General features: G+C 39.2%; 1 protein-coding gene across 1 annotated transcript in view; it reads left to right on the top strand.

Moving 5' to 3' along the window:
* Window positions 1-25,226, top strand: part of TBCD (tubulin folding cofactor D) — a 252,882-nt gene that overhangs the window by 122,420 nt on the left and 105,236 nt on the right. Inside the window, exons 16-18 of the mRNA XM_065415052.1 lie at window positions 10,293-10,322; window positions 17,696-17,781; window positions 22,889-22,969. Of these exons, the coding sequence (XP_065271124.1) occupies window positions 10,293-10,322; window positions 17,696-17,781; window positions 22,889-22,969 (197 nt within the window). The remainder of the gene's footprint in view (window positions 1-10,292; window positions 10,323-17,695; window positions 17,782-22,888; window positions 22,970-25,226) is intronic.

The raw sequence follows: 25,226 nt of genomic DNA, 5'->3' as shown, positions 1-25,226 counted from the left end.
GGCTTTACATTTCATATAATGGGTCCATAGTTAAAATCTGAGCTATTGTTACCACATTTCCATAGTGCAATATATGTCATGTCTCAGAAGAGCTATTTAGTAATATACTGTGACTATGTAATATACATAAGGGTCACTACTAATATATAAAACTCTACTGAATCTTAACTATGCTATATGGCATCTAGTGTGAAGTTGTTCTGTTCTCATTGCGTGTCCATTCTCATTTTCTAACTGCAGTAAATACATTTTTAAAAATTCATTTATGTAGAAGGAAAGAGGTTGACTTGTAAAGATGAAGCTCTTTCTGTAGAGCTAGGACATTTAAGTTAGTCACCTATGTAAGTATCTAGGCTAGGATAAGAAGGAAGGGCCAGGAACACCAAAGTGTGCCCTATAGAAACTCTATGCAGGACACTGATGGTGGCAAAAAGATAGGAAGAAAGCTTGACTGTCGAAGAGGAGGAAGTGTATGGAGGGGAAGTTATGATATTCAAGTGGGGTGGGGGGAAGGGGAGGAGAGGAGAGGCTTGTTATGCCTGGGGATGTAATTCCGTATGATGTAATGTATATGTAACTTGATTAGATTGGATTTTTTACTTCTAAAGATCCTAGCCCTGAGGAAGGAGTCTCAACCTTACAACAACTAGAACAAACAATATCTCATGGAAAAGTTAAAAACCTATAACATATTTAATGAATAGTCTATATAAATAACACAAAAGACATAAAAATATCCATCAACAAACCCATATGTCCCTATCACATGAACCATCTTTCCAATGCCCAAAAAGAACAGTGGGCTCTGTAGCGTACCCAGAAAGTTAAGAAATCTAGTCTCTTAATGGGGCTAATGTATTCCAAAGCCAAGAAAGATTCCTCACAGAAAATGCTCTGATAGCATCTCTGTCTCTTACAGTCCCCCTCTATTTAAAAGCTCAAGCTGCTGACTGAAGCTGCCGCATTACCGCTTAGAGAGGGAGTTAGTTGTCTGTGTGACCAGATCCCAAACCATTTGTGGCTTTATAGGTTAAAACCAAAACCTTGCACTTCACCTAGAAGTTAATAGGAACAAGAGCAGAGCATAGAGTACTGGTATAATATGATCCCTGCGTAATGTCTCTCTCAACAAATGGTTGGCAGCTACGCTCGCTGCCCTAGTTTCAGCTTCTGTATAGTCAGAACATGTTGCCCCATGTAGAGTGCATTGTACTAGGCTAATTTCAAAATCACAAATTATTGCAGTAAGGTCTGTGTATGAAACTAAAGGTTTACACCCTCTTTGTTCTAGGCATAGATGAAGAAAAAGCACTGAGAATGAAATTGTCTAGAAACTAATTACCAGTAGTTAATTTTCATTTTTCAAACTGAGAAATATAGGGGAAAAAACGAGTAGTATAAATGGTGAAAAATGAATTAAATTTTAAAAATGTTGTTTTAATAATCCAAAGAATTTGTTGTAACATATGTATAAAAACATGATTTTCAACCTGACTGAACCTTTGAGTGCACTGCTAAAAAGAATTTTGTATGAATGCTCCATACACGTTCTTTATTCATTGATGCCACTAATTAACTAATTTCAAGAGCAAAGTGATTCTCAGCATTCTTTTCTGAAAGAACATTTTGTACTGACTGATTGTAGATTGATTCCCAGTGCCATTTCTACATCTGAACTGGTCCACATAAGCCTTGGGTAAAGTGAAGCTGTTTAAATAATTTTTTTCCAGGGTATGTACTCTGTCCTTGCAGATGATTTGCTTGGTACTCTAATGGGATTTTTTTTGTCTCTAAGTTTTATGATTCTGTGTCTAAATAGTAAAACTGATAGTTTGACTATGAATTAAGGTGTCAAAATTAATACTGATTAGAACAATACTTACTAATTAGGCTCAGTGTGGATTGCCTTTCTGTATTTCAAATGGATACAAATTAAAATACAGTGATTTGGTTGTTTTTGCTATTACTGTATACCTAGCAGACAGCTTGAAAACATGATTTTAACGTGGTTCATCACTAAAAAGTTAGTGTATTATATAAGGCTTTGGCACATTTTTATTGTGTGCTGTTTATCTCCTTCCTTGGGTTAGGTGTGGTTTTTGTAGGTGGATATGGAAAGCAGTGCTACTGTCTATTGATGGTAAAGTGTACCTTCTGTGCTGTGCTTTGGATGGAAGATTACACTAGTTTCTGGATGGAAGATTACACTATTTGAAGGAATCAAAGACTTTGGTAATTTAATCATACTGATCCTTCCCAGTTCAGATTGTGCTGTAATCATAGCTGCAGGGTAACGTTGCATACGGTATGTCTGTTAAGTCCCACCCTAACTGCACTCCTCATTGCACCAAAGAATTGCTTCTCGTAGAGAACTGAAACTATTTTAAGAGGAAGTCTGTAGAAAATAGTCACCCAGTGCAGTAAATGTCTTTATGAATATGCTCTAGTTGATATCAAGTAGATTCTTGAAACTCTTGCATTTTTAAGCTTCTACAAAAAACAAACCAACAACAAAACAAATACATAAATAGAATTTGAATTTTTTTAATAAACTGAGGGCAGAACCACAATTGCAACGGATTTGTGTAGTATCTAAATTAGTGGGTTTAAAAAAGTATACAAATGTATCATTTTGAAAATGTGTGTATAAGGTGGGTTGTTTGATTTGTATGTTACTAATGTCAATTCAAATTGGAAACCCTGTAAAGAATGTGGGAATATGATGAAGCATATTTCTCTCTCAAAACAAATTAAATTGTGTGCTCTGTAAATGTATTTCAATTTAAAAAATGGTATCTACAGAAAGTCATTCAGAATATTGTGTTGCGTTTATAGTGTGCTGAATTAAGAATTTTTTTTTTTTTTTAAAGTATGACCAATTCATAGCTTGTATATTTCCACTTCCGTTATTTTCTTGCCAGTTTTAACTTGGTGTAATTAAAAGGCCATTTCTTTTGCTTAACTTGGTGGCTTGATAATACCACCTGGCATAATGTTTTTTAAATTAGCCTCTCCTTCTCCTCTTGTATCAGTGGTTGGTTTAAGGGAGGACTGGTACCACTGATTTCACTGTTTGGATTGCTCTATTGCATGAACTAGAAACGTATAGTTATTATAGCTTTTTAATATATCTGTAATTAGATGTTTCTGTTAGCATTTTCTGCTTTGAATTTGGAAGCAGGGCTGAGAAATATTTTCTTGAGACACAAGATGGGTGAGGTAATCTCTTTTATTGGACTAACTTCTGTTTGTGAGAGAGGTGTTAGTGTATGTGAAAAAGTGAGGTCAACCCAGCTACATTACTCAGGGGTGTGAAAAATCCACACCTCTGAGCGATGTAGTTAAGCTGACATAACCCCCAGCGTAGACAGTGCTAGATTGAAGGAAGAATTCTTCAGTTAGTGTAGCTATTGCCTCTTGGGAAGGTGTATTACCTATGCCTCATGGAAGAATCCCTCCTGTTGGCGTAGGAAGTGTCTACGCTGAAGCACTACTGTGGTGCAGCTCCCTTTCACCCACTAGATACCTGTAAATTCAGTTTCTTATATGAAGGATTTCATCCCTGATGTCAGTGACTTCAAGTCTGTTCATAAGAGAATTTAAAATTCTAGTGACTTGCAACAAATTATATTTTATAATGATAGTTGCTTTGTGTTTGTCTTAAATTGCTTACACAGAGCTTAAGCAATCCTTCCAATCAGTGGCTGTGGGGCACCAGTTAAAATTGGGAGGCATGGAAGGAGGCAGGGCCGGCTCCAGGGTTTTTGCCGCCCCAGGCAGCCAAAAGGAAAAAAAAAAAAAAAAAAGCTGCGATCCCGACCGCGATCTGCGGCAGCAATTCGGCGGGAGGTCCTTCGCTCCGAGCAGGAGTGAGGGACCGTCCGCCGAATTGCCGCCGAATAGCTGGACGTGCCGCCCCCCTCCGGAGTGGCCGCCCCAAGCACCTGCTTGCCAAGCTGGTGCCTGGAGCCGGCCCTGGAAGGAGGTGTCAGTTCCAGCCCCTGGTGGGGGTCAGAGGTACCAGGATGGGGTTGAGTCTTGCTGTGGATGGGCAGGGGGAGAGTTGAAGAACAAGCCTGCCTCAAACTCACCCTGCAGCGTCTCCTGTCCTGCAGAGCTGGCTCAGCTCTCTACTCTAGCCCCTTGCGTCTCAACGCAGTGTGCAGGCAGGCAACCTCCCACAGTGGGGGAAAATAATTCCCAAGGGAGATGATTTATACCAAGTTTTAATTTTTAAGCCCAAATTTTGTAGAACTCCAGAAATCGGGCTATCTAATGGAAGTGCTGACACAATTTAACCAGAGTAATGTGAAAAATGAAGCTCATTTTAGAGGTACATGCAGTAATGTTGGTAGTAGCCAGGTGGTTTCTGAATATGAAGTTGAAATAAACTTCTGGAGACTATCGTTGTTTAACATGCCTTTCTTTCTTTTGGCTTTTTGTTTGAATTCTGTTGACAGTATTTTCTCATTAAAATGAGTCACATTTCCCTGAGACTTAACAAAAGATAGTAGGTACGAAAGTATCCATTGGCTTTTTTGGATACTTACCAACAGTTCAAGCTAAGACAGGTTCAACTTGACACAAATACAAAAATAATAAAAATAAAAATTAATCCTAAATAACCACTCCCCGCAAATGAAATTGGCTGTCATAGTTTTAACCAAATTTAACTTACAGTTATGGAAAGTTTCAAAGAGCTGTTGAATTGTGTGTGGCAAATAAAGCAAATGTTTAGATATTTTACAAATTGTAATCTTTATAGAGTCTAATGCTTGTACAATATATTGAAACATACATTTTTTCAAAGGCTGTTGGACTGAAATGTTAGATTGTTTCATTGAACAATAAAAACTCTTAATGCTAACATCTAGACTAAGAAATATTAAAAGAAAACTTTTTGAAGTCAGTGGGAATTGTGCATGTTTACCTGAAGGCAGAACTGGTCCTTAGTAAGTCATTTATGAAGTTTAGTAGTCTCTTACTAAATTATCCTTTGTTGAGGGCATTTCTTTTCAGTTTACCTAATTAATATATTTAATGAAACCAATTTATTCATTATAGAAGGCATATTTTACTTTGTTAGACGAATGATGTTTCTACCATGTTTACTTTAGCGAATTCTGTTTAGATTTTCATCTGCATGTTGTTTTTTAAACTGATATAGAAAATGCAAAAGTAAAACAATAGCAGAATGTAAAAATGTATAGTACATTAAGGATGGTTATTCTGTAAAGGCTTCACTTATAATAGCTATCTGGCTAACGTGTTATATTCAGTGTAAAATTCCTCTTTCCATTAATGATTAGTTTATGGTTATACTACAGTATATTACACTGAATGGAGACTTATCCAGACAGTCAGAATGCTGGTTGGCTGTTAATTGCAGATATTTTATAAATAAAACAAAAAAACTTCAGCCAGTCTGAAATCAATTCTGTAGAGCTTAAAAATACAGATGTCCAAACTCTGTTATTACTGAATTTGGTCCTGTATATTTATGGATAATCTGGCCACTTACTTGATTAAAATACTTCCTAAGCTAATCATAATGCAGCTGGTGAGTGATTGAATTGCTGAGTCACCTTAGGGGTATAGGCATTAAGGGTGAGAGCCATATCCTGTTGCAGCCCCTTTATGCCAGGGAAAAGGGCCTGAGCAGTGTGTAAAGGAGCCCTATAAAAGCCCTGTATCTGACCAGGAAGAATTACCCTGATTCAGGCACTGAGAGAGGCCACTGTCGGTTGTCTTCTGAGGACCTCTTGCAGGTCATGGCATAGGGGTATGCTGGAGGATAGGGATGTAAAATAGTAAACGGTTTACAGGTCAACCCAGGGGTCGGCAACCTTTCAGAAGTAGTGTGCCGAGTCTTCATTCATTCACTCTAATTTAAGGTTTCGCGTGCCAGTAATACATTTTAACGTTCTTAGAAGGTCTCTTTCTATAAGTCTATAATATATAACTAAACTATTGTTGTATGTAAAGTAAATAAGGTTTTTAAAATGTTTAAGAAGCTTCATTTAAAATTAAATAAAATGCAGAGCCCCCCGGACCAGTGGCCAGGACCTAGGCAGTGTGAGTGCCACTGAAAATCAGCTCGCGTGCCGCCTTCGTCACCTGTGCCATAGGTTGCCTACCCCTGGGTTAACCGGTAAGCATTAGTCTTGCCAGTTAACCACCCTAACCATTAACCCCAGCCGCACCGGCCGACAGCCAGCTGGTCAGAGCGATACCAGCCCCGGGCTGGCCGGAGTGGCCCCGGCCCCAGTGATTAAACAGTTAAATGATATAATTTTAATTGTTTAAACAGTTAACTTTTTAAAACAATATTTACATCCCTACTGGAGGAGAGGCTGAGGGTGGAAGAAGCTTGTCAGTATTAGGGCTACAACATGCAGTTGTGCGAAGATGTCAGGCAGCACTATAGCCCATGTTCCTGCCCTGGAAAGTCGCTGTAACCTAGACGTGCTCTCAGGGCTTTATAAGCAGTTACACCAGGGGCCTCTCCAGTACACTTAGATTGCTACCGCATCCCTGTGCTATGAGTTCTCACCCGTTGTGTGGCTTACATTGACTCCTTGGAACCATAGGTTACTCCAAAGGGAATTCTGCACCTCTGCGCAATGCAGAATTTGCACAGAATTAATGTTCTGTGCAGAATTTCATTTTTTCCTGCAGAACTGGTGCTGAGGAACTGCTGGTCCCCAGTAGGGGCTGCTGGACCCAGCAGAGCCTGGCTTCCCAGTGCGCAAATAGAGGACACTGGTCTGGGGGAGAGACGGGGAGCTGGAGTGTTCCTGGCAAGTGTGGTTCCCTGCATGCCCTGAAGGAAGGAGCCGATGTATGGGCTGTGGCCCCACAATGAGTGGAGCGCCCGGCCCAGTGGGGATGGAGTCCCTGCTCAGCATCAGCTCTGCACAGCCCAACACTGAAATCACCACAGGAAACTCCATACAAGCCTGGTTTGATCAGCATCAGGCTATTTCTGCCTCTGGATCTCTGGGGGGAGGGGTTGCAGGTGTCTGGCCCGTGGCTGGGCTCTGGAGGGGTGTGCGGGGGTCTTGGCTGAGGGGGGCCTGTAGCTGGGTTCGGGGGGAGGTATGGGTGTCTGGGCTGAGGGGCTCTGTGCAGCTGCCTCCAGCACCCCCTCCAACACCCCCAATACCCCCTCCAGCACCCCCTGAATACCCTATGCCAATACACACAGACCCCTCCAGAACCCCCCCAACTGTACCCTCCTCCAGCTCCTACTCCCCCCTCCCCCACTTCCTCCCGGCAGTGTCCTGTGTTTGGGAACCTCTTGGTAACCCTACTGGGGCAGGATGAAAAAATGAGAATCGACTAAAAGACCAGAGGGGCAGAATTTCCCCCCAAGATGTGTCCAGCTGGCACGTGTGACACACCCAGACAGGGACCCAACAAAAGCATAACAGAGAAACAGAAATTGTGTTGTCGGGGGAGGTTCCTTTAACTTTCTACTCCTGGGGGAATGTTTTTTGTTCCAGACATACTTGCTAAAAGATATTTTGAAATAAATTACGAAAATAATTGAAACTGGCATGTTATATTGCATTATTTTCACAAATTATATATGCAGGTTTTTGCAGAATTTTAAAATATTGTGTGCAAATTTTTTTTAATTTTTTGACACAGAATTCCCCCAGGAGTAACAGGTTCAAATCCAAGCAAGCCAACTCAAACTTTCATTTTTCCAGAGTTGAGTATTTACTCTGTGTTTCTTTTGGAAGGAACCTTACAAACAGGTGCTCTCTATCTATGTGGCAATCCAAAGATCCCACGGTATTTTTGATAAGAATAGGATTTTTACCCCAGTGTTCTTGGCCAACATTTCCCATTGTGTTGGACATCAGTTGTCAGCTGGCTGCTGCTGTCTCTTCCCAGAAATTTTGTAAACATAGTGTTATTACATAAATGAGTGACAAGTTATTAGTATCCAGATAATAGTGATACTTACTTTTTGTTGAACAATTTAGAAAACCTTTACCAGTATTTGTACTTCTTGCTTTTAAAACAAAATTGCCTCTTTAAAAAAAGCAATTTTAAAATTTTTATGTAGTATATATCAGGGACAGTGCTACTCCATACTAGTGGGTAGGGAGTGGGGGGAAGATACTGGAAAAAGTAAATACTATGTGGGGAACTATATACTGCATTGATGCAGATACAGGGGAACCCCGCTATAACGCGCCCCGCAATAACGTGAATTCGGTTATAACGCGGGGCGAGTCTGGCCCCGGTGGCTGCAGCGGGCGCGGGGCGAGTCCGGCGGGCGCGGGGCATTTGGGATCCGTTCCCCGGCCAGGAGAGTGGGGCTGCTGCGGTCCGGCCGGGAGAGCGGGGCGGGGCTGCGAGGCTGCCGCACTCCGGCCAGTGGTCCAGCCGGTGTCGCGGGGCTGCGGGGCTGCCGCGGTCCAGCCGGGAGAGCGGGGCTGCTGCGGTCTGGCCGGCGCTGCGGGGCTGCCGCGGTCTGGCCGGGAGTGCGGGGCTGCTGTGCTCCGGCTGGCGTCGCGGAGCTGTGGAGCTGCTGCGGTCCGGCCGGGGTCGCGGGGCGGGGCTGCCGCGGTCCGGCCAGCAGTCCGGCTGGGAGAGCGGGGCTGCCGCGCTCCGGCCGGCGTTGCGGGGCTGCCGCGCTCCGGCCAGTGCTCTGGCCAGGGGAGCGGGGCCCCCGAAGACGACCGCCGCCGGGGCGAATCGGCCTAAAGCTGGCCCTGTTGGCCGCCCCCCTTCTCTCTCTCCCCCCGCTCCCTCCCTCCCGCTAGCCAGGGTGCACACTCTGCTGCAAACTGAACACAAATACAGTGGAACCCCGCTATAACGTGACCCTGCATTTACCGCGATTGAATTTTTTGGACCCCAATGATCGCGTTATAGCGGGGTTCCACTGTATATATGTAGTGCTCTAATTATATGTATTCTATTTTCTTTATGATCTGTTTATTGCCAGGCATTAGGAGTGTACATCAATTAAGATGCCTTCAAGTTTTACAAGCTCAGAGACTGATATTTTAACATGCTTTCACACCTGAATGTTTCAAATATCAGTGTTCAGTACTCAAGAATAAACAGCTAAAGCAGTAGGATCCCAATCATGCTGCTCTCAACAGCCTCTAAGTATTGTATTTAACTAAGCTTGGCAGAATTAGATTTTTATTTTTTATAATTTTAATGGATAATATTGGTTTATTTTTAAGCATTTTTTTCTATATATATCTAGTTAAATTTTCACAGTTATGAAAAATTATGGGGTGTGTGTCAGGCAATGAGGGGGTCAGACAATTATTTAATGACAGTTGATGTTGCGATTAAAAGAATTAAACCTTTATAACTGTTAAAACACAAATTGCCAACATCACATGTCAAAATATACGAAGTAAATATCCTTAAATCAAATTCTAAGTTCTTAAGCATAATTTTTCTTTCTTTGTCTATCTGTAAAATTCGATTATTATGGATGGAAATTTTTGTTGGTTTGTGTGTGTTTGGTGAAACTGACATTTACCAACATATACTGATAAAACGAATCCTTCCAAGCCTATACATCACATAAATAAGGCATTATAACCGTGATATTATCTAAGGCTATGTCTACACTAGCTGTTTTGTCAGTAAAACTGTTGTCAGTCAAGAGTGTGGGGGGAAAAAGAACAAAAAAAACCCATCTCCGTGGCCAACATAAGTTTTATCGACAAAAAGGTTGGTGCGGACAGCGCTATGTTGGTGGGAGGTGCTCTCCTGCCAACATAGCTACGGCTGCTCGTTGGGGGTGGTTTAATTATGCCAGTGAGAGAGCTCTCTACCATTGGCATAGAGCTGTGCCGCTGCAAGATCTGTAGTGTAGACATAGCCTAAGATTCTTTACGGAAGATATCTGAAACTTTCCTAAAGCAGCTAAACAAGACAGAGCTGTCCTGATTCCTTTTGTCAAAGGGCACTGACTTTTGATTGTACTGTGAAGCCTTGTCTTAGGAATCAAAGGCTACTCTTATGGCTGTGATTGTTTTAGTCAACTTGCATTCTTAATCTGTTGTCATGCAACAGACAGATTTGAAAGAGTATTGGAACATAAAGCATCAGTGACACCCTCCCCCATCCCCAACAAAAACAAAAAACCAACCCTTGAGGGCTTATTCAACTAACAAAGCTGACTTTATTTTAAAAAGTAAAGCCATGGGTCATTTATACTGCTGTGTGTTTGTTTTGAATTCATCCTCTGGTGTTTATCAAAAAGCAAACTGACTCATTTTTGTATGTTTGTTCTCTCTGTTCTTTAGGCTGCCTTCCAGGAGAATGTTGGAAGACAGGTATAGTAACTTTTCTGATTCTTCATTAAACAAACTTCTTATATGTACATTGTAACATGTAACTCCTAAAACCAAATGAGTAAAAGAACAACCAAATTTGGGGAACATTGTTTCAAAACAATCATGTAACATATTTTCTTCATTTGAACCACAGGTTCTCATGTACTTTTTCCCCCTTTAAACTTAATTATGAGCTTTTAGGACATTAGTTCCAGAAGAGCCTTTTAGCAAGTTGCTTCTAAAAAGCAAAACCTTGATGTAAAGTCACACAAGATGCCTTAACTTGCATTAAGGTAAGTTAAGTGAACTACACAAGGCCTCACAGCAATTTGATCGCATAGCTAGGACTAGAACTCATGAGTCCTCACTTCTGGTCCTGTGCTTTGTCCAGTAGGTCATGCTTTTTCTCAAATCATAATCTGAATTTTCCAAGAAATTGGTTAGTTTTGAAGAAGTATGAGTTGCTCAAGTAGAACAGTCTGCTTTATTTCCATGTCACTTGGGAGGCAGATATTTCACGGCATAAAAGACTTAGAACAGTGGTTTTTCAACCTTTTCTCATTTGCGGACCCCTAAAAATTTTTGAATGGACAGACCCCATTGGAAATCTTAGACATAGTCTGCGGACCCGCAGGGCTAAGTTCCCTCTAAGCTGCGCAGCTGGGTGGCCGCCAAGCAGGCTATCAAGTGCTGCGCGCTTCAGGTGTAGCACTTCAGGTGTCCCTCCCCCAACTGCCATGCTGCTCCTGGGAGCCTCCTGCTTGCTGTGCAGAGTTGGGGTGTGGAGGGGGACACTCCCTCAGGGTGTCCCACTTGCCCCCTACCCCTGTACCCCATCTCCACAGAGAAGGGTGGGGTACACAACAGGGCTCAGGACAGAGGAAGCTTTCTGGCAGTTGCTGTTGTGTCTGAACATGCTGATCTACTTAAAAGGGCAGCGTTCTCTCTCACTCACACTCACTCATTCACTCTGTCTTTCACACTCACCTCCCAACACATATTTGTATTATTGTTGTTGTAACTTCTTGATTCTTCTTTCAAAGTGTGTTATTTTAGTTTTTTGACTGGTCTATGCATTTTATAATTTTTATTTCTCTCTTACGCTTAAATTTAATTCTTTGAGTAGTGAGTTCTAAAATGCCCAACCTCTCCTGGCTGGAGTAATTATCCCTATGGTAACTTCTTAAAAATATATATTATATCTAGGTTTTTGGTTTCTACTGGTGGCGAACATCCGCACATTATCTCGATATGGTGCACATAACAAAATTCATTCCACACATGGATGGAAAAAATTAGAGGAAACACTGCCCCAGGGGTCCATTGACCCCAGGTTGAAAACTACTAACTAAAAACATCTTCATCTATGTGCTGAATACACTAACTGCTAAGGTTTCTAGAAGAAAGAAAAAAATTAGCCATGCAGTTATTTCCCATTTACAGTGCTAAAATAGTGTAAATACATTAACAAAATCTTTGAGATTGCAAATCAGGTGCATGACGTATAAAAAACAAACAAGGACATTTAAGGTGATCTGAGAAGCTTCTTATCTGCAGGAGTCTGTGTTCAGGCACTCATGATGTTTTTTTTCTCCTCTACGAGCTGACATCACTGACACATACAGCAGAGCAGGAGGCTGTGTTCCATACACTAATATAGGTGTTAGTGATGTCATGTAGGTAAAGAAGCGCAGAAGCTTAAAAAACTATGTTGTAGTGCCAATATACTCCTGGCACTTTGCGTTCTCACCATATCACATTTCCAGTATCTTGTTAAGATTATCTGGAGTGTTCATTGGTATGGTATTTTCTCATTGCATGGTGTTATCTTGATTCTCATTTTACTAAGATTCTTTTATGCCACTTTGGCAGTGTAAAGAGGCCTTATAGTTTGTGTAAATGTGATACTGTACTGGGTATGTGTTGGCTGCTGTATTAAGGTCAAAACAACATGTAGCTAATGATGGTCTCATCTTGCCTTCATTGGCTTTCATCAGAAATAGGGGTGGGGGCAGGGGGCCATGGGCCCATTGCTTTTAAAAGTGGGAGGGGGCAAACAGTGATGTGATAAAGTTTGCAGGCGTTACAGAATTACTCAAAATAGTTAAGTCCAAAGCTGACTGCAAAGAGTTACAAAAGGATCTTACAACTCTGGGTGACTAGGCAACAAAATGGTAGATGCAATTCAGTGTTGATAAATGCAAAGCAATGCACGTTGGAAAATATAATCCCAACTTTACATAAAAAAATGATAGGTTCTAAAATTACTGCTACCACACAAGAAAGATATCTTGGAGTCATTGTGGCTAGTTCCCTGAAAACATCTGCTGTGTGCAGCGGCAATAATAATAATAATAAAAAAGGTAATTTAAGAACCATTAGGAAAGGGATAGATAAGAGAGAAAATGTCATAATGACACTACATAAATCCTTATTACACATATTATACTGTGTGCAGTTCTGGTCACCCTATCGCAAAAAAGATATATTAGAATTGAAAAAAGTACAGAGAGGAGCAACAAAATAATTAGGGGTATGGAGCAGCTTCCATATGAGGAAAGATTAAAAAGACTGGGACTGTTTAGCTTAGAAAAGAGACAGTTAAAGCGAGATATGATAGAAGTCTGTAAAATCATGAATGGTGTGAAGAAAGTGAATAAGGAAGTGTTATTTCTCCTTCACATAACACAAGAACCAGGAGTCACGCAATTAAATTAATAGGCAGCAGCAGGTTTAAAGCACACGTAAGGAAGTACTTCTTCACACAACTCATAGTCAACCTGTGGAACTTGTTGCCAGGGGATGTTGTGAAGGACAAAAGTATAACTAGGTTCAACAAAGAAATAGATAATTTCATGGAGGATAGGTTCATCAGTGACTATTAGCCAATATAGTCAGGGCGGCAAACCCATGTGACACGAGCTACTGTTGGAAGACAGGATACTGGGCTAGATCAATTACTGATCTAACCTAGTATGGCCATTCTTATGTTCGTATTCAAAAGGCCCCTATTCTAAGGTCAGTTTTCAGTGTTAGGCTTTCTGCACTCCAGCTGCCCCAAATTCTCTGTCACACCACCTGGGTGTTCACTCCCCTAGTGATGGGAGGGAGGCAATAAGGAATGTGTCCAGAACTGATGTGTGTTTCAGGATGAAGTTAGGATAATAGTGGAGGAAAGCTTCAAGGGTTTTGTGATGGTGGCCCAACTAGGGCTGAGGTAAAACAGGAGGACATCCTGATTTCCTTGATTCTCCAGAGTGTCTAGTCATTGCAGAGCAGTTCACACTGCCTCCACGTCATGTGGTACTGGATAAAGCAATAAAACACCTCCCTATGATTTCAGCTTATACCAGATGGGGTGCAGCCCAAAGATGATGCAGGTTTTAAGCCAGCCCTGCATATATATGAATGAGTCAGGTTCGTTTAAATGACTTCTCAAAAGTATCCAGGCAATTCCAACAAACTTTGGATGACTATGCTGCTTAAAAAAAAAAAAAAAAAGTGTATGAACTGTCAACACCTGAAGCTAAGAAAATACATACTTGTCTTGGTGAGATGATAATTTTGATTATGCATACTTATTTTATAATGGAAGTGATTGTATAAATGGCTAAAATTATTTTTGCCTTATCCATAATATCGAGATTTCAGGATATTCTCTATCAGATCTAGATGTTTTCAATACATTATAACAGACTTCGGCTGAATAGATAGAACCACATATCCACGCAATTTGTTGTAGAATGGCCTGTGGGTTAAGTATTCATTTATGCTCTTCTTTTTCTGAAAATGTCAACTTTATTCCACCCTTTTACTAGGGAGGTCAAGAGAACTATACACAAGCTTACACTATCTGACACTCTCATGTCCATAGTACTAAATTTACTAAACCAGTTTCAATTTCCCCTATGAGAGTTTATGCATTTTACATGTATGCCACATCCAGAAAATAAGAGTTCCCATTGCAAATCTTAGCATTGTTTCTTTGGTTTTTAAAGATGTGGGCAAATTGAATGAATATTTGGCCACACATTTTCATTCAATGAAAGATTTATAGGGTTGTTTATAGGTCAGTCAAAGAGGTTCAATCCCAAATTAATCTATAGGCAAAAAAGGTCATTGCCAGGCGTATGTTGATACATAAGGTCTGCATTTGAACTCATTACAGATTTAGCTAATGCACAGATAGACAACAGATACTGCATATGTTCTGGCATTTTCTGGAGGGATCTACAACAAAATAGTAAATTAGCATGGCACAGACCTGACGGTGAAATGGAACAATATCCGTGACTCACCTTCTTCCTGTGGGAGGAGTAGTGAACCATTTCTTGCTGCCTAGGAGAATGGCTACTTCAAACCATCAGATACACCCATTATATCTCTTTATCTCTGTATAATATGATGCAACAGACATCCTTTCTCTGAGTAGGCGGGAAGTAAAGTACTTATTCTCCATCCAAAGCACTAATACTTTTAGTAATTAGATGAGGAAAAAAAGTGCTGTTTTGTTGCTTTCTTGTTCCTGACTGCATCAGCTCTGTAATGTGTCCTATCCTGGAGGTAAGAGAAGTATATGTGTCCATGCCACAGCAAATATGTTGCTGTTCACTGTTACGGTGGATTTAAAGATTCCATGTAGGTGAAAGGTTTTTTTTCTTTAAAAAGTCCCAGAATATATTTAAGAATAAATCAAAGTAGCACTTTTTAAAACAAAATTAATTTTAATATTGAAGTGCACTTTTTAAAAATCCTTTGACAGAATGGACACTTTCTAGATTATTTTGCATTCCTGTAGCCCCAGTGGAGAAGGAATGTAAACCAAAGAAATTCTCCAGTTTTCCCAGAACCTGTACTCCTGCACAGCATTCATTGTTTACATATCATGTGTCCTATCACTTTTGTAACTGGGTGTGTTGTGTTTGGTTATTGGCTAGTTTGTTTGCCCTTAATTATGGGTCAAGTAGGGCATGCTATCTCCTCCATCAGGAAATATAACTTTGTATCAAAACATGATACTAAATGAAATCGGGGTCAGCCAATCAAAATTCTGAATATCTGAGCTATGTATGAGCAATTAGACATGACTGGCGGTGAATTTACAGCTGACGACTGCATGCATGATCATATGTTATGAGTGTCTTCTGAAAAGAGCAATAATACATTTGTATAGCACAATCAGAAGTGTGATTGCTGCTGTGGAATTAAATTTGTTGAAAAATTGCTGGGTTCTGTGAAAACTTTCTTTAGTTAAGGATAAACACATCATGAAATATATATAAACAGAGACTAGTAAATAACTCTTACTTTTTTATATGTGGTGATTTTCTTTCCACCTGTCCCCTCCTACACAGTCGATACTGGGTGTTGTTCCTTTCATATGATCTGAAAACCTGATTCTGCTTATATGTAAAACTTTATAATATTTGTGTGATGTGTATATAGACAACATATAGTATGTGTGTATGTCTGTATATACAAGATTTATACAACATTATTTTCTGAAATAGTAACAATATTGCTAGTGTGGAACAAGTACACCTCTACGCCGATATAACGTGACCCGATACAATACGAATTTGGATATAACGCGGTAAAGCAGTGCTCGGGGGGGGGGGGGCAGGGCTGCGCACTCCGTCGGTTCGATATAACGCGGTTTCACCTATAACGCGGTAAGATTTTTTGGCTCCCGAGGACAGCGTTATATCGGGGTAGAGGTGTAATTGAAGGAAAAGCTCTTGTTTATAATGAAATTTGTCTTAAATCTAAATATCTACTCCCTCTAATAATGCTCACTGCCTCTGTGACCACTTCATTACAATGGAAGGTGTAGTTAATTAGATTTCTGGAATTAGGCATGACTCTGATAAGCAGTCCCCTCAATTCCAATTGATGACACAGGAATTGAGGATGTCGAGGCAGTCAGTGCCTCACAGCATTGAGCCCATTGTTCCTAATTTCTAATACCACCTTCGATTTTTTTTTTTTAAATAAATCCTTTTACAGAGATGAAGGAGTTTAAGAGACTTTCTGTGTTATTGGATATTCCAATCCTACCATTTTTCTAAAAATAATTTCAGCAAAAACACATTTTGATATGAATTTATTTACTGTGCATTCTAATTGATGCAGATTATACTTAGTAAACCTATGGCATTTCCAGTTTGATAGAAATCCTAAGAAGTTATGCATTGATCTGTGTGATATCACTGCTCTGTGTCACTGTATGATATTTTCTCCACTGTGTTATCTTAGCCATGAAACCTAGATCACATCGTAAGTTACTAAATTTGCTGTAATAGAATCATTTTGGGTGGTATCTTAAGAATAATGTGTTGTAAAAAGTTTAGCATGTTCTTAACACATGAAGTTTATACAGTATGAAGATGGAGGGACTTTATTTCTTATAGCAGTGTTAATAGGTAGGTTCACAATAAGTAATGCTGTTAGCTTTTCCATTATAATTTACTATTTAAGAAGTTTACTGTATCCTCCTGAAAACAAACTATTTCTGTCCATCAGAGACAATCTGAAGAGGCTACCATGAAAGCAAATTATAATGAATGCAGGTGGCAAAGGGAGTGACTTGGGGCAAGGAAACTTCTCCAAGGCCAAATGGAAGTGGTGTCTGAAATACTTGGTTGGTCAGTGATGGATAAATTGGATGCCATTACGGTGCAAGATTAAGATGATAAACCTATTTCTGGGAAAGTAGATAAATATGAGATATACAGTGTTGTTTACGGGAGAAATTTTAAATTATAAAGTGGTGGGCATCTTGTTACAATGTCTGTATCATTCTGAGTGTAGCTAGAGGTATAGGTCTAGATAGATACACATGGTGTGAAAAAGATGAGTAACAAAACAAAGGAAACAAACATTATGAATCCACATACTGGTGCAGACCCTTCACCTTCAAAGTGAATCTACAAACAATTACGGCTCTATTCTGACTTCGGATACACACATGGTTTCCATTGAAATTGGCCACGTATCCAAAGCCGTATTATGGCACTTTTAAGGAACATGGCAATGAGCTAGAAAAATGCAAATATGAAGCATCCAAACTTGAGGACCCACACCAAAATATATTTTAAAAACATTTTAAATTAATCATTTCAAGTGATACTTTAATATTACTAAATTTACTGCCTGCTATTGTTTACTCTAGCTCTTGGCCATCCTCTTTTAAGTGGAGTCAACTGTTCAGCACATCAGTTATCTCTTTTGTGTAGATATACTTTCCACAAAATCAGGAATTAGTGTGTATAGGTGGTGCCTGTTGATATAGGTGATATTTTAAACTGTTGTTGACCATTAATACAAAATTTGATCAGTCATTATAATTTTTTCTCTTCTATTAATATTGATAGGGGACTTTTCCACATGGCATTGACATTGTGACTGCAGCTGATTATTTTGCTGTTGGTAACAGAGTTAATTGTTTCCTTAATATAAGGTAAGTTCCCATGCATTAGTTTTCCTACACTTAAAGTGCCTGCTTCATTTAATAGAGATTTATCACCTTATTTTATGTTGTATTACCTTATATTATCTTTTTTAATAAAAAGAAAACTAATTTTTCTTATTCCTATCTGTGAACACAGATTATGTTCGGAACATGGCAAAAGTTTGAGTGAGGTGGCCCAAGGTTCTAAACTAGGTCTGATGTTCTTCAGTGTTAATTAATGATCAGTAAAAGGGGGTAACAAGCAAAGTGGTAAAATTTGCAGGTGCACGGGCAGCATGATGGGAGAATAAATTTCATTGCTGACATATGCAAGGTAATGCCCATTGAAAGGAGTAATTTGAACTACTTGTATCATTGCTGAGGTCTTGTCTACGTGGAAAGTTACTGTGAGGAAGCCAGGTGTGTGAATCTACAACGCACCAGCTTCTTGTGTAGTAGTGTCCTGTGTGGACACTGCTTTAGTGCAGTGAAAGTCCTGGACTGTGGCTTAGTATGCTACTACTTCAAAGCACAGTACTCTAAGCTGAATTCCGAGACTTTCACTGTGCTGTAGAAGTGTCCACATAGGAGATTACTGTGCAGCAAGCTGGTACTCTAGATTCACATGGTGGCTTGCTGTGCAGTAGCTTGCCATATAGACAAGCCATAATTTCTATATTAACTGTAAACACTAATGATATAGACCAGTGCATCATGATGGACAGCTCATTGAAAATCTTGACTCAATGTGCAGCAGTAGTTGAAAAAGCAAACAAAATGTTGTTGTATAGGCTGTATAAAGAATTGGACGGAGAATAATATTTAAATAATTAAAAGTCTGTTGTAAATAAATGGTGTCTCTTTAGCTGGAATACTATGTTCAATTCTTGTAACCCATGTAAAAAACTGCTAGCACAGAAATAGAGGGGTTTCAAAGTCAGGTGATAAAAATGACTGGTAGCACAGAGACTTCCTTGTGAAGTGAGATTGAAAGACCAGGACTGTTTAGTTTAGAGAGGAGATGGATTAGAGAGGGTCTCCTATTAATCTTCTCCTAATACAAGAGTAAGGGGACATTCAGTGAAACAGAAAACACATTTAAAACTGATACAAGGAAATATTAATTTCCCAATACAAACTTAATTTGTGGTACTTACTGCCAGAAGGTATCAAGACCAAGAGCTTAGCAAGATTCAGGGTATGTCTACACTGCAATGTAAGCCCAGGGTTAGTGGACTTGAGTCAGCTGATCCATGTTAGGGAGCCCTGGGCTTGCACGTCTACATTGTATTTTAATCCTACATTAAGACTTTTCTAACCTGTATTTGAACCTAGGGCTCTGGCCTCCATGCTGCAATACACAGACCTGAGTTATAGTAACCATATCCCAGATTCACTAGCGCCTCATCCCCTTTGTCCCCAGCCCCCAAATGTGGTCGCTCTAGTCCTAGGACCCTGGTGTACCGTGGGAAAACTTTGCTGCCCGCCCTGATGTTACAGGAAATTTGAAGTAACTTGCTTAGCAAAAGACTTGGTCGGTTCGCTCTCCATTGCAAACCCAGGAGGCTCTATGATAGTGTGCTTGTGGATTGGTGATCAGAAGAGAATGGGTTAATGCTGACCAGAGCTGCTGCCATTCGCAGAGTGAGGGTGGATTTCGTTTTCAATAGAGTGGATTGCAGATTGTTGGGATAGAGAGGACTAAGGAACTTTTCCCATGGAATTGTGGGATTTTTCCCGGCTGACTCCCGGGACTCAAGTCAAGTGGGGCTGCATCTACACTGCAAAGCAGTAGGGCTTGGACCCTACATCCTGGCTTAACTCAAGTTCAGACCTTCCAGCCCTGCAGGGTCCTGGGACCCTGGGTCCAAGCCCTGGGTTAGTGCAATTGCAGTGTAGACGCAAGTGGGGCTATGCTTGAGCCTGGGCTTAAGCCCAGGCTTATGTTGCAGTGTAGACAATTAACTTCTTTATATTGAGCATATTTTTTTTTGTTTGCTTCAGGATGTGTTGCTCTGCTATGTGCACTGTATCTTGACTTGAGCCTACTCAGCTAGCAGCATAATGATTTAAGTATTCCCTTATCTCTGTGACTACACTTCTCTTTACTGTTGCATTATATGGAGTGCCATCTTAAAGTCAGAAGCATGTTGCAGTTTTGGCCACCCTGTATTTCCCCCCTCTCTGTTTCAGTCTCCTGTTGCATCTGAGTAAGGGGAGGTGAAAAAGAATGGCTGTTGCACACATCATGCAAGGAATTATGCATTAAAAAATATAACAGATATAACAATGGGGTGTCGTGCCCACTCAGACAGTATAGGGCTACAGACCAAATGCTAGGAAAACAAATGGGGAAACGGCACTCTCTGTACACGTACCTGCTTTTTAATTCCCACAAAGCAGAACAACAGGCTTAATATTTTCCAGTCATCTTACTGTGATCCTATTCCCTTTGCTTGGGCTATATAGTGTTTTGTTTTGTTTTGTTTACATTTAACTGATCTTTCTTTGTATTTGTACATAATTCCCACCTTATGCCTACTCTTTCCTTTCCCTAGTCCACATCCTTTTTTTACACATTGCTTATATCCCCCAACTAGCCTATCTTCAACCAAACCAAACTAGGGAAATGCAATTGGTCATATTCTCTGAAGTCTGTGGAACTGCACCAATTTGCACCTGCAGAGCATATGGCCTACTACTTTTAAACTTTAAAAATGTACACAGCCTTAAAAGAAATAGTAGATTTTTCTGGCTTGGGGGTAGCGAGAAGTTTGTTTCTCTTCACTTTTTGTTTTATTTTGTTGATGCCTATGCTGTTGTCTTTTCTTCCAAGCTCTCTGGTTCAGCTCTCTTTTTTTCATTGTGACTTTCAGTGTGATGTTACGCATAGGTGATAAAAATGTTTCTTTTGCTTAAGGGCAAAAATATTCTAAATTAAAAAGTCCTTCTTTATTTTGCCTGCTTACCAAGCTGATGATAAAGTATTTCACAGCTCACTCTAGATCCTATGGCTGCGCTTTTCTTTCCTTAATTGCTGCTGCACTGATCACTTTAAAAGGAATTTCACCTAGTTACTAAAGTGTGATTCCTTGAAACCATATTCACTATTCTTAATCAAGTTTTTGTTCATGAAGTGAGTTTGTCATCACATCTGAGCTGTAATTAATTGGGACAATACTTCATTAGTTCCTTAATTCTTTGTGTGAATGGCATCAAAACACAAGGGGATAGGTATATATTAAATTGTCTATATAGAAAATATGCACCATTACGTTATGGATGGAAGAATGGACCTCTCTGACAGGGCCTGTCTCCTTGATTGCTTAGGTATAATTGCTTAGGTAGTTTTAAAAAGCAGTAACATGGTGTACAGAGTCCATAGTTCTGATTTAGAATCTCAGCCCTTCCCAGAGGTCTGTCACATGACTCTTATGCCTGCATAGATTCCCTTTAACTATAAAAGGACTGTGTCTAGGTGTAAAAGTCTGTACATAGCTTCCTTTTGGCAATCACAGCATTAATAAAGTTCTGACTCTGGATGTTTATTGTTCTATGCCTTTGAACTGATAGAAATAATTTTCTGCATTTGACTATTTTAATTAATGAAGGCATATTTCAGAGGTACAATAGCATATATACGAAGTTGTATGGATATTGCCACATTATAATTTTTACTATATTATTAGATGGGCTGGTAGCCCTGCATATTATTAAAGTTGCCCAACACTTCCAATAAAGACCCAGTTTTCAGTTTCTTATAACTTTGCTAGACTTAACTATTTGGGCAGAAATTTTCTATGCTGAATGTCTAATTTCAGTAGTAATGCTTCGGCCATTTCTGAGAACAATGAAAAACGGTGTTTTGTCTGGCTGGTCAGGGAGAGTGGGACTGGGCAATGGGAGGTTGGGAATGGCTGGGCAAGGAGACTGGTAGCCAGGTAGGGGAACAGGGATTGGAGAATGGGATTAGGGTGGTCAGATGAGGAGCTTGGGGAACTGGAATTGACTGGGCAAAGGACTGGGACTGAAACCAGTGGAACGGGAATGGGGAGGTGGACAGACCTGAAGAGGTGTAGAGGTATGTGGGTGTCAACATGATGCCACATGATGGAGTTCGTGTTTTCAGTTTGCTTTTTTGACACCTATGTGGGTCAGCAGTAGAGTTGGAACCTTTAGATCCACTGCACAGATCTCGGTCACTTGAGCTAATGGAGTAACTCATAGTAATAATAGACTGTCCTCCATGTACACCAGCACTAGAGGGGGATGATGCACACACTATGCCAATATAGTATAATAATACTGTACTATATACTTGCAAAAAAAGCACTTTTCCCCAATCTAATCTTGTAAATAATTATAAATGTAGAATGTATTAATCATTTGATTTAAACAGTAAAATCTATAAGCAGTTTATTTTTTCTAGTATTTATTGATCATATAATTCTTTATATGTGTATACAATGGTTTTCACTGATAATCTCAAAATATTTTACAAAAGTGTTGTAAATATTAACATAATGAATTTTACATAATATGGAATATCATGTTTTTATGCACCCCTTTAAATAGACAAATAGGTAGTACATTTTGAATGTTTTTTTGTTTATTGCATTAAAAGCAATTGGGTCAAAATCTTCAAAGCAGTACAGTAGAACCTCAGAGTTACGAACACCAGAGTTACCAACTGACCAGTCAACCACACACCTCATTTGGGACTGGAAATATGTAATCAGGCAGCACCAGTACTATACTTTACTGTGCTAAACGTAAACTGCTTAAAAAAATAAAGGGATTTTTTTTTTTTAAATTGACAAGGTAATGAAACTGTTTCTGTGCTTGTTTCATTTAAATGAAGATGGTTAAAAGCAGCATTTTTCTTCTGCATAGTAAAGTTTCAAAGCTGTATTAAGTCAATGTTCAAACTGTAAACTTTTGAAAGAACAACCATAGCATTTTGTTCAGTTATGAATATTTGAGTTACGAACAACCTCCATTCCTGAGGTGTTCATAACTCTGAGGTTCTACTGTATATGCCAAAATTCAAACTGATATACATTCTGTACTCTTTTATATATATATATATATATGGATGTACTTATTTCTTTTTCAGTGTGTACATTGCTAGTTTTCCTGAGTATACACAATCAATGATTGACCACCTGGTTAACATGAAGATCAACCATTGGGATGGGTATGTTTCAAACATGTAACTTATATTATCTGGAAGTCAAATATTCTGTAAATTTTACTTTTCGGAACTCTTTAGTTCTTTCTTTAAAGGGAGAGGGTGGTTGTTGTCTATTTGTTCTTATCTGTATTGTGGTAGGAACTAGAAGCCTCGATCAGGATCAGATTCCATTGTGCTGGGGCTTACAAATGCTAGTTATATTTTCCTGAATCAGGGATTAAGGGTCTGAATCATATTCCTTAGAACTTTTAAAAATCATATTTATGGTAATTATTTTTTAAATAAAACAGGCCCCTTTGAAAACTGTTTTTAAAAGTATTAGCAGATTTGTGCTCCTTTTTAATCTTGGAAATTTGTAATAACTCTTTTCCATGAATGATAACATTTAAAAAAAAGAAATGTTAACATATTAGAATTGCTAATATATTTGATTGGGCAGGCAATGGCTTACCTCAGTGGTTCTCAATGTGGGGAGGGGCCTCAAAACTTTCTAGCGGGGCATGAAGAGCACTCCCACTTACTCATGGAGTCACAGCAGCACTCAAATTTGGCCCCTCTGTAAAGACATCATGGATTGCGTGGACATAATGAAATTATTCCAACACTTTCGATTTTTTCAACAGCAGGGAGGTGGATGTGGACACTTCCCCACTGTTGGAAAGCTTCACTTAAAACATGTTTTTAGTTTTCGTGACATTTAAACCTAGTTTTAGGAGATGAATAAAACGCATCATTATTTATTACATTACATAGTACATCTGAGTGTAAACATAATCACCATATAATTATCATTAATTAAGTAGACTTAATACGTGAAGATAAATGTTGAATTGTTGCATGAAGATTGAAATGTGTACGTATAACACAAATGTGATGAAACACTACTATAAACTATTATTATTGCTCATGATGATGTTCCTGGAAGATCTGGGATGAGCCCTGAGGTGCTACCATCCATATTTGTTTTGCTTTTCCTCTTCCTTTGTCTCTTTCAGCAGTAAGTTTTTATTCATGTAGCCAAGAGCTAACTGTAGGCTGCCTGGTTTGGGCCACTAGTGTTTGGGAAAATGCCATATTCCGTAACATTGAGTGGTGTCTTTATTTGTGGTGTGGAAATAGACAGTCATACACTGTAGCCGTGCTTTTTTACATGACAACTCTCAACTGGATTGGATATTTGAATTAAGTATCAGAAACATTTTTTAATGGTAATTTACATTCAGGAATGCTAAACAGTGTTCTCCTTAAAATCTCTCATTTTGGCATAGAGAAATGAAGGGGGAAAAAACAAAGCACCCATTTATCTCTTTGTGAGACTTATTGTCTTAGTCACAGTTTTGTTTAAGTTCACATTGATTAAATGTTCATACATGTGTCTGTGTAGGACACTCAGAATTCAGAAGTTTGTCCTTTCTGTTGTAATTTCACTGTGTTGTAAGTGTTGCAGAATCAAGAAATGTTAGAAGTAGAATAAGAAGAATCTTCTGTTAGAGAATTGTGAGGGTGTATTTTAAGGCTTGATCTTTAAGAAAAGCCTAAGGATTTTCAATTGGAGTTGGGCACGTAACTCTTCTAGGCTCCTTTTGAAATCCCAGTCTAAACCAATTCTGAGATGTAAACTAGTTGATTAATTTCCATGTAAAGTAGTATTTTTAAAAATAGGTTGCACAAAATATGTTGATTGTTACGGAACCTTTGATACTTGGAGCCAATGAATGATTTTTTTAATTAAGATTTCCAATATTTGACCTATTATGTTTAAAAAAAACAAACTCAAGTGTTTATTCGTCTACAATGATTGCACAAAACAATCTGCTAAATGTTCTTTTGCAAGTAGAATGACACACATAAGTGAAGCCATAATAGTTTGTACATGTCTGGTGTATGTTGGATTTCCTTTGACTTCCCCCTCACCATTCATCAACTTGTAATAATTATTGGTATTGCGCGATGTGGTGAAAATGTATATTTAATAATATATATGTTACACAGAGCTTTTGTGATTAATCGTATTGAGTTTGTGAGCTGTTAGATATACATATTTTAAAATGAGTCTAAGCTTATTTACTAGGTTTTTCAATATTCTTTCTTTTTTAAAAAAAGAAATAAAAACCAACAACACTTGAAGTAAGAATGAGGTACCTGTAAATTTAAATTTAAAAAGCTGTAACTATGGTCTTGCTGCTCTGGGACCACAATTATCCTTTTCTTTTGCTAGACCATGACACAAAACATCTGCAGCAACAAAATGTTTTTCTTT

Source organism: Emys orbicularis, chromosome 13 (genome assembly GCF_028017835.1).
Source record: "Emys orbicularis isolate rEmyOrb1 chromosome 13, rEmyOrb1.hap1, whole genome shotgun sequence".
Classification (NCBI taxonomy): domain Eukaryota; kingdom Metazoa; phylum Chordata; order Testudines; family Emydidae; genus Emys; species Emys orbicularis.
Note: the sequence above shows the minus strand (reverse complement) of the source record. Positions and strands in the feature narration are given on the sequence as shown.